Genomic DNA, 10433 nt, shown 5'->3' with positions numbered 1-10433 from the left:
CTGGGGTCAAACGCCGCTGCAGCGAGGTGGAAGATATGCCAGCCCTTATGTGGGAGTGTCGTGACTACGCGGACATAAATAGGAATTTAGCCGAAAAAAATTCTGATGTGGATAATAAATGGGCCGGCATTAAACCAAGTAATTCGTACCCAATTGAATATGTAATCTTATCTAATCGTCTATAGTACCCTATAGTGCGACTAGATCATGCCTCCTTGTGCTACTGGTGTATTTTGGATTGTGCTGAAAACTATATGCGAAGTCTTTCGGTGTCAATAAAGTGACAGATGTTGTGCGAAACGTATTACAGTCCTTTTATCATCGTACTGCACGTAATTAGAAACATAGTGTGACAAAAATAAATGTAGCCAAAATATAGGCGTGTTAATCCAAACAGGATTACTACAAATTAATTTGAATAGAGTCATTGGGGGTGAAGTCGGTAGTCGGGTGAAGTCGGTAGTGTGTAAGGTATGACGAACTGACAACATCGTGTTGAGGCGAGTGAAGGAAGAAAGGTTTGTTTTCGAAACAGTTAGTCATGCTGTATGACTGAGGGTGAGAAGAAGGAAATTGGATCGCAGAACGAGCATACCACGAGACTTCTTTGTGTGGAAGGTGAGTCACTCATGCCATTTATTCTTGCTATTATAAGTTTCGTTCTGGAGAACCTAAGCTGTATAATGAGTTGCACGTGTAGTTTTGACTTGCGCATTTTTTCGTGAAGTAAGATAAGGTTTCTGTGTAGAGAGTACATAGTTGTTGTTTTGATGCTTTATGAACTAATAGTAATTTGGCAGAGAAACAACGGGGTAACCTATGTGGGGCGAAGTCGGTACTGTTGTGTGGGGTGAAGTAGGTACGTCTTTTCCATACTCGTAAAATGAACATTCAGCATGAAAATAAATACAATGTTTGTTGTAGCTGTGTTTGAACCTAACTTGGCCTTAAGATGTACTCGATAATCAAACACAGTGGCATAATCAGAACAAGGGGTCAGGGAGCACCAGACCTCTCCTGTATGAATGATGAAAAATGCATGTTTCAATATAGTAGTATCCAAGTAGAAGATGTAGAATTTTGGTCTTGATTTCCGACTTTGAAAAGCGTACATTTATTTATTTAATTTAATTATACATATTATGGGGATTGCGGAATCGATAGCCTTAAGCTCTTCACGTGTGAGGGATGATGTCCCTCGCCGATCATACAATCCGGGGAAAGGGAAGGAAGAAAGGAATGGGTGGGGAAGAAAGCGGCCTCGGACCTGTTTGTTAGATACCAACCCGGCATTTGCTTGGTATAAATGAGGAAAACCCAGGAAAAATCTCTCAGGATGGGAGACCTGATAAAGCTGTTACACCTTTTCGACCGAGTGACCCCACTGGGAATTGAACCCGGGACAGCTCGCACCAAAGGCGTTAGCAACTACGCCACGTGTTTCAGTAACCAATACAACGCACCGAACCTGGAATATAATAAATATGAAACTTTTACTTCCAATTGTTAACGAGTTACAACTGGACCGTAATTACAACGCAAACCTGTATCATGTTACAGCAACTTTCCTTAGCAATGGTCAAGCAATGTCTCAACACTGCAATCACGGCATGGTCATCCGGTCCAATGTGCACATTTGTTCCGTTTGCGTACATTTTAACATATTATGAGAGCAGGAAAGCTACATAGGACAGGATGTACAATTATTAACAGTGGACTCCAAAAAATTTCGGTAAAAGAGTGCCTCCACCAGAGATAGAACCCGGGATTACGCGCACCACAGAAAAGCATGCTAGCCACTCCGTTAAGGGGAGGAAGGCACTCCAATGTCCATGTGACACAAGAGTTGTTTATAATTGATACATTCACGTAGTTTAGGTTAGTAATACTAATGCAGACCTATTCGCCTGTGTGACAATTTTGTATTTTAATTTTCAGATGCCACGAACGTACAAAAAGAGGACCAACTCTAGAAGACCTATCATGAAATGGAAGCCGGCGACAATGCAAGCAGCAGTGAAGGCAGTACAAGCTGGAGACTCCATTTTCAAAGCAAGTAAGGCTTTTGGTGTTCCCTTCGAGACACTGCGCGGACACGTACACCGAGGTAAGATAGGCACAGTTAACATGGCTATAGGTGGCCAGCCCGTGTTCAGTGTAGATCAAGAGAATGCTCTAGCATACCGATTACAAACATTGGCACAGAGGGGATTTCCAGTTACACCAGGTGACGTTCGTAGGGCAGCCTTTCGTTATGCTGAATGGTCGCAAATAGATCACCCGTTTAACAAAGCGCGCCGAGGAGCAGGGTATGACTGGTTCCACAGCTTTATGCGTCGCCACCCAGAGCTTTCCATACGGACACCTGTTGGCATATCGCAAGCTCGGGTTTCTGGTTTAACACGGGAAAGACTGGATGAGTTTTACAATATGCTGGAAAGAGTATTAATTGAACTCAATCTTCAAGATAAGGGTGCAAATGTGTTCAATGTAGATGAAACTGTATTGCCCCTGAACAACGAGCCTCCAGACGCAGTCGTCGCTAGAAAAGGGCAACGTGATGTTGTGTCGCTTACATCCAAGGAAAGGGGTGAAAACGTAACAGTGATTGCGTGCTGCAATGCTACGGGCATGTTTCTCCCACCGTTTGTGATTTTCAAAGGGAAACGATTAAAGAACGAATATCGTGATGGCTTACCACCAGGCTCCCAAGTGCTAATGATGGATTCTGGTTACGTCAACGACGTTGCGTTTCTAGAGTGGCTAAAACATTTCGTCAAACACAAGCCACAGGGGCCTTGTTTACTTCTCATGGATGGCCATGCAGCCCACACAAAGTCGTTGGAAGTACTAGAGTACTGCCTTGAACACGAAATCACAGCTCTGTGTCTTCCGAGTCACACGACTCATGCTTTACAACCATTAGACAAATGTGTCTTTCGCCCTCTTAGTTTATTCTTTAAACAAGCTTGCAACCAGTGGGTATTCTCAAACCCAGGAAGATCACTAACAAAAGTGCAGTTCGATCAGCTACTGAATCAGGCATGGGGGAAAGCTGCCACAGTGGGAAGTGGTGTAGCATGTTTTACAGCTACTGGCATATTTCCATTGAACAGACTGGCCATTAGTGATGACAAAATTATCGACGTCTCTGTAACGAACGCGTCTCATGAAGAAAGAAGGCTAGACAATGAACAACCGACGACAGGAATCACAGGTCACGCTTGGAGTGCGGGAGAGTCTGCCTTCTCCTGCAAAGAGAGCTTCACACAAGACAGGGAAAAGAGCCAGGCAGGGCACGGAAATACTTACTTCCCCCGATCATATTTCACAGCTGACAGGGCAACGAGGTAAGTTAGCACATAGACCTACACCTAGGTCTCTTCAGTTGGCGGTGGCAAGTACTCAAGACAATGCGGCACGTACTGCCGATTTTGCTAACAACAGAAACATCTGTGGGTTTTGTGGACGACCATACAGCAACGAGACAGGTACCAAATTCTTGGAGTGGATACAGTGCCAAAGTTGCGACACATGGTATCACGAATACTGTGTCGGTGCTTTTTATAAAAAACAGTTTATTTGTGGAAAATGTTAAACTGAATGTTTGTAGTGGAACTTTGTGTACAGACAATGTTGAATTGAAAGAGTGCTTGAAGGTGGGAAATTTCTAGTGATGATGTAGTGAGATATAATGGTTTATGACGAAATAGTGGTACCTAGTAGAACATATGATTAGTAATAAACATGTACCCAGTTCACCCCATGCACCTACTGACTTCACCCCCACAAACGGGGTGAAGCGGGTAAGTCGCCGAGTTTCCTTTTTCTCTCTTTCCTCACTTTATTGTTTCACACTTGTACGTCCATTTCCATTGAGTTTATAGTAAAAGGTTCACTGTATCTAGCATGAGTTTTAATTTTCAAATAACTATCTGCATAAGCACAGTGTAGTGCATTTTATCCTTAATACACCGACTTCACCCCCAATGACTCTATACATTTAAATAAGAATATACGCCTGCAACTAAAGAACAACAAGAACATAGCTAACTGTACATTATGGGGGAAACGCTATTTCTCAGTTTCGATTTATCGATGAGCAAACCCATCATTCGACGTAAGATTTGGGTAACATCATGTTTTCATTGGGTGTTCTCAAGTAAACTTCTCATTTGTCACTTTCTCACTTCAAGCCTGTGTGAAATGTGAACAATACACTCAAAAAGTCGTATCGAGGAATAGGACACAGCTAGGCCAAACAATATTTTTGCGGGTCATGTTCCGTTTGGTTATTTACTAAATCCAAATTGTTAACTTTAGATGGCTTACCTCCGCATATATAGCAATATTGTGAGAGAGTGTCAAAGTATGGCATATCTTTCCATTAACTATAACCATCATCATGTATGTCACAACAGATGCATCCATTTCATTTACGGTCACTGTTGTTGGGTGAAGTTCTGACACCTGTCGTTCAACGATGTGAATTTCTTCCCTTGCTAATTCTTTCGTCTCATTCTTGTACATTACTTTGATTCGACTACAGAATCTTGACGACGGGCATGGGTTTTGCCACAATATTTTTACACAATTTTGTTATAATCTTGATCATAATAAAGCTAGAACGGTACCATTGATATTATAAATATGTCAGCATTATTATGAGCACTATTAACTGCAAATATGTGTATTCACTTTGATCAGTACTACCATCATGCCCATTTGCAGATAAGGTTTGAGATTCTCTTCTGTGTATGGCATTGGAAGAAGTATAGGAGACTTATTACCACTTTTAATCTTTGTGACTCCCCGAGAGCTGGTTTGTGTAACCTCTTTTATAATGGAGGCTGCGTCCCGCTGGCCCTAATTCTAGAGAGAATATTTTGCAGACACAGAATTCTTTCTGGCTGTATGATTCTGCTAACAGCTTCACTTTCATTTGCTTCCCTTTCTCTGTACATTGCCCAAATACTTTTTTGAGTCTTTCAAACTTTGATGTTGACAGACCAGCTGTACTAGTCGAACATTCGAACAAAACACTCACTTTTGGAACAAATTTTAATGATTCATCAAGTCACTGTATGTCTGGAGAAATCGATCTTTCGTTCTGGAATATTTCTTCCAGCGCTTGCTAAAATCATTGAAGAATGTCCGCACAACTACATGTGCACATCAATATGTTCTCTGCAACATAATCTGTTCCCAGTTTCTTGCAGTGGTAAGTTGCAAGCGTATCCTTAGCATCTATGATGTTCTGTAGCAAGTTAAAGAGCTCGCGTCGTGTCGCCGAAGCCAATATTATAGGTGGGGATTGCTACATCTGCAAAGAAATATTGTGGCGGTATTTTTGTTAGTGCACACTGATACAATCCGCTACTTTACTTTTAAACTGTAGGCGGATGGATGAGTGATAATATGGTGCTATTGTACCGGTACTTGTTTTGACTTTAGTGATTAGGAACATTACCGTCATAACAGCCTTGCACTATTGTTTACCTTGCGGGTCCCTCCAGTTACACCCCGCTCGGATCCACCATGCAATAGTACCGTCTTTATTGCATACCGGACCCTAGTGGCACCCGCAAAGTTAACCTGTCACAACCATCACTTCCAAAATACTAAACCCAGAATTCGGAGACCAGAATGTGCTTGTGTAACCCAGTGTAAGAGCACAATATTAAGCTGTATTTACAACGTTAACACTACGTATTTAATTACACGTATGAACGGAACTAGGAGTTACTTGCTTACTTAAAACGCTTCGTTTTCATGCATACAGGAAATCAAAGAAACACAAAGATATCATGCATAGCTAGAAATTTATATATATGTTTCATTTAGACAACACTAAACATTTATAGCAATTATTTGTATTCTAATCGTACGATTTTATATTTATTAGAGGCCCTTTAGAACACTTCGCGGTTTCCGTTCGCGTAAATTTCTTCTTAGAGGGTAAAACACTTTCAACACTGACTTATCTGTATGAGAAAGTTTATTCCATCCTCTTCTCACCAGGTTGCATCGTTCCAATGTTTTTCTCTTCTTTAAGACATTTCTCTTTTGTTATGATTTACTTACTTAAATTTATCAATACTTTTCTTACAAGTTATCGAAGCACTTCATTCTGTAACTTATGTGTTTGACGTCTTCTTGTCGAATGCATGCACTGTTGCCAGTGCCTTCTCACAAAGGTGCTCCCAGCCACCAACGCCACACTATGGATAACGTAATAGTTAAAAATAGCAATGAAGCACTGTGGTTAAGAATGTAGAGGGAGTAAATTTTATAACTATATTTGTAGAAGCGAAAGGATTTTCTGCGTCGCAAAGACGCACACATACATATACACTTTTGTCTGTTTGCGAAGACAAATTTCTCAGAGCTGTCTTTGTACGAGGTTTACTTAGAAAGTTATTTTTTTAACTAATAATAATTGAGTTATCCTTTAATGTTATAATATATGCAAAAAGGACAGTTACGGGCAAATATTTATTTCTACACCTTAAAAGTGAACACTTTAGCAAAACAATTGTGTAACAATCACTGTGTCATTATATGCCATTCGAATTGTAACTCTGTATGAAGATAGAGAAGCTTCGTTTTATAGGTTTATTTCACGGAATACAAAGTTGATGTATGTTGTAGGCACGGAAGCTAAGTATGATGACCTATATAAGCTACATCAAAGTAAATATGTGTATGAGAAATAATAACGCTAGAAAGTGTATTCTTTCACGTAGTTTCGTCCACCACGCACAGTCAAAACCAAACATTGACTCGCAAGTGCTAAAAGTATACAATACATTAAAACAGAAAGGTCAACATACGAGTGTCTTAATCATGCCTTTGTTATTATCTCATGACCAAGACTATTGAAAACATAAAGACCATTGTATGTAACATCATCACAAGGTGTATGACGTTCGGATCATGAAAAGAGTTTTCGGACTAGATTGATATTTTGGTCCCTGTGCAGTGCAGCGGTGGTTTAACAAGTTTAAGGGCTCTGACGAAACACTCAAAGACACACCATGTGCTGAAAGACCAACAGAATAAAGATCTTCAGACACCAATTGAGGGGAACAGCGGATGGATATGTGAGGAACTGGGACTATCATTAGTGTGAGTGGAGAAACCATTCGGGAGCACCGCCACCAACTTGGAAAGCATTACAAGTTGGGTCGACGGGTCCCACATGATTTGACTCAGGGCCAGAAGGCAAATCTGAGCAGATACTTGTGTTTCTTTGGTGTCTCGTCTGAGGAAATAACCATTTCTGGAAAGGGTATTGACAGGTGATGAGAAGTGGGTCTTGTACAAAGCTCCAAGGTGCCATCATAATTGGTTAGCATCCCATGAACCGGTCCCAAAACAGCCGAAACCAGTATTGCATCAGAAGAATGTCATCTTGTGTGTTTGGTGGACTGCTCGCGGTATCGAGCATCGGGAACTGCTACCAGCTGGTCAAAGTATCAATGCAATTGTGTATTGTCAGCAGTTGAACCGTGTTCAAGAAAAACTCAAAACTCTGGCGCCACCAGTTCTAAATCGCAAAGGGATCCTCCTGTTACAGGACAACACCAAGCCCCACGTGGTTAGGATGACCCGGGACACCATTATACGCCTTGGATGAGAAACACTATTACATCTGCCAAATTCTCCGGACATTGCACGTTCGATTATTACCTGTTTCATTCCTTGGACAATCACCTTAGAGGACGCCAGTTCAAATCCCTAGCAGAAATGCAAAATGCAATTGATACTTTCTTTGCTTCACGGCCTAACAAGTTCTACCGCGATGGAATTCATGGCCCTCCAGAACGTTGGAAGAAGGTCGTCACTGCTGATGGGAACTTTTTCTGATCTTCCATGTACATGTTAGGTGACATATTGATGTTCGAAGGTGGTGGGTAAGAAAGCGACATAACTTTCTTGGTTACCTTTATAGTAAATGTTATGCACTTCCGGTTTCGATAAAGCCTAGCGGGTTGTGATATGATTTATTCTAAAAATTTTATAACAAATATTGAAATAAATTCTTAAACAAAAATGGTGAAAGATTATTTTTCAACTACAAAATCTTTCAATTTAAAAGATCAACTATAGCAAAAGGAAAATCTAATAAAAACACGGAAAAGAAATCCAAGATGTCTGCCATGTGGTAAGTGTTGACGCAGCCCGGAAGAAAATGGGAAAACTCCTGGCGCCGAACCACCATTGGTACGGAGAGTGGTGGACAGACCTAGTGAGATGAGAAAACATTGGTGAAATCGAAAGACTGCTCATCCACCATGTAGTAAGTAAAGATGCAACATGGAATAACTAAAAGAAAACCAGGTATGCCTCGCAGCATTTGGTAAGTTTTTAGAGCAATTAAATCGTTAAAACTTACAGAACAGGAATGTTATTTGCCGATAGACAAAGTCGATAATTTTGTGATACGACCTTTTCGTTAAATTTCTAGTAGGTGAATAGATTCTTAAAGATTTGAGAGGTAAAAATGAAAGAAGTTGATATAGTATAAATTGATATAACAATGCATGTAAGATTGTAATAGGAAAATGTGTATAAAATTGGCAAACGAGATTCGCGTTTAAGGACATAAGAGAAAGTATCGCAAACTAGAATTTTGAAAACAGATCCTAAAAAAGTAACACATCTTTAATGAAATCTGAATGCAAAACTGCATTAGTCAGTATGTGTACTTAGAGTTACTGTGTACAAATTCCCAAGAAAAAAAAACACCAATAGTTCATTAAAAGAAACTGGTACTCCCATAGACGGATCTAGAGGTTCATTGTATCACCAACATTGTATCCATTGTATCATTCTTGTTTTAGCAATCTTGTAAATATCATTGAAGAACTGACGACTACAAGACTACTTGTCTACGGGTCTTCTGATCACTTCCCCTTTGATGGACCAGTGACTGCTTGATCACAAGATGGGTCCTGCAGTTTCTTTCATAAGTGCCAATAGGGTGGGGATGTTTACTTGGTCCATGTAGATCACTTATTTTTTCTTCCCTTGAGGTTGTGTTCTTGGAGATTAGACAGATTTCATTTGAAGTCATGACTATCAATCGAAAAAAAAAAATATCTTACTCATGGATATGAGATGCTGTGAAGGGTTCAGATTTAATTGGGGAAACGCGATACGCTTTCCTTGTATATGACACTGTCGGCTTTTATTACAAAAAAATACGTAATGGGAGCTGTAATAATTAATCACACATATTATTTCAAATTTTAATGACGTTAGGACAAAAAGTTTTTAAAAAGTTATTGTTTATTCTCTCAGAAAGTGTATGCATTGCTGCGATATCAGTTACTATCTCACTGTAGCTAAACAAACATTGCCATGCAGAAATACAGGGTGACCCAAACTTAAGATATACAGTCCCGTCCTGATCGTCTCATGATATTTTATATCATGTACCTACTGTTATCCACACAGATAGTGACTTAGTTCCTTTTTTTTGTTCCTAATTTGTTTTCACTCATACCTTAAGCTTGAAACAGAAACAAATAAACTAATTATCTTAATATACTAAAATATACTTGATCACTGCAGGACTGTGTACCTACTTTTGAGCCACCCTGTATTGTGAGATAATAGATTCACAATAACCATCAAACTTTATCCGGGGTTTCAAGTGTTCGACTAACGAAACAAACTGTTTTCAATATCATCATCTTAGACTATGAGTCGTGACTTCAAATCCTAAGGTTTAAAATGTGAACACAAATCCACCAATCTGATTTTTTTTTCAAAGACATCTTTCCACGAATGTCCTTAGACTATGAGTTGAATTTTAGTCATTACGTATCAAGTTTCAAGTCCTGTATTCATAAGGTGTACTTTGAAGACAAAATATGTAATGTAACATCAGAACACGTGAATCAGATTCAATATATATATATATATATATATATATATATATATATATATATATATATATATATTGAAGTTTTGTTCACAAGCAGAATCACCCAAATTTAAAAGATATAGCAATACACGAGTCCTAGAAACTTTTTTTTATCAATTTTTATATTTTGAAAATTTCCAAATTTAAGAGTGGCATTGCACACCTGTCAAATTTTAAGATGGAACGCAACAAGGGACCCTTCCTTATGAAAAAAAAATAAGTTCATGTACTCCTCCATATGATAGAAGGTGGTAAAAGTCCTCCAAATTTAGGGACCAACGTGAGACTATCCAATTTTACAAAAGTACGAAACCGAATTCCCAGAAAAAAATTACCAAATATTACTTTTGACAATTCCAAAATTTGAGAATGATCCAAATGTAAGCATCCCAAAATTTAAGAATAATTTTTCAGGGAACTCATGTCCAGTGAAGCAAAGTGAGATCCTGTATTCGTCCATGTGACCATATGTTAGTACGTACAATACTATATCTTACAA

At 39.3% G+C, this 10433-nt stretch overlaps 1 protein-coding gene across 1 annotated transcript; it reads left to right on the top strand.

Moving 5' to 3' along the window:
• The first annotated feature begins 819 nt into the window (after positions 1–819).
• On the top strand, positions 820–8943 carry LOC145682302 (uncharacterized). The gene is made up of 3 exons (XM_081753878.1): positions 820–855; positions 1939–3350; positions 8847–8943. The coding sequence occupies exons 1-3, from the start codon at positions 820–822 to the stop codon at positions 8941–8943; spliced, it is 1545 nt and encodes a 514-aa protein (XP_081610004.1).
• Positions 8944–10433: the final 1490 nt, after the last annotated feature.

The sequence above is a fragment of the Thermobia domestica genome, chromosome 3 (genome assembly GCF_964235325.1).
Source record: "Thermobia domestica chromosome 3, izTheDome1.hap1.1, whole genome shotgun sequence".
NCBI lineage: Eukaryota > Metazoa > Arthropoda > Insecta > Zygentoma > Lepismatidae > Thermobia > Thermobia domestica.
This window is presented reverse-complemented; position numbering and strand designations above follow the sequence as displayed.

Coding starts and splice junctions, on each gene's coding strand:
- LOC145682302 (XM_081753878.1), top strand. CDS start 820: ATGTGGGGCGAAGTCGGTACTGTTGTGTGGGGTGAA. Junction 856..1,938: donor GTACTGTTGTGTGGGGTGAA/GTAGGTACGTCT, acceptor TTTAATTTTCAG/ATGCCACGAACGTACAAAAA. Junction 3,351..8,846: donor ACAGCTGACAGGGCAACGAG/GTAAGTTAGCAC, acceptor TTCTTGTTTTAG/CAATCTTGTAAATATCATTG.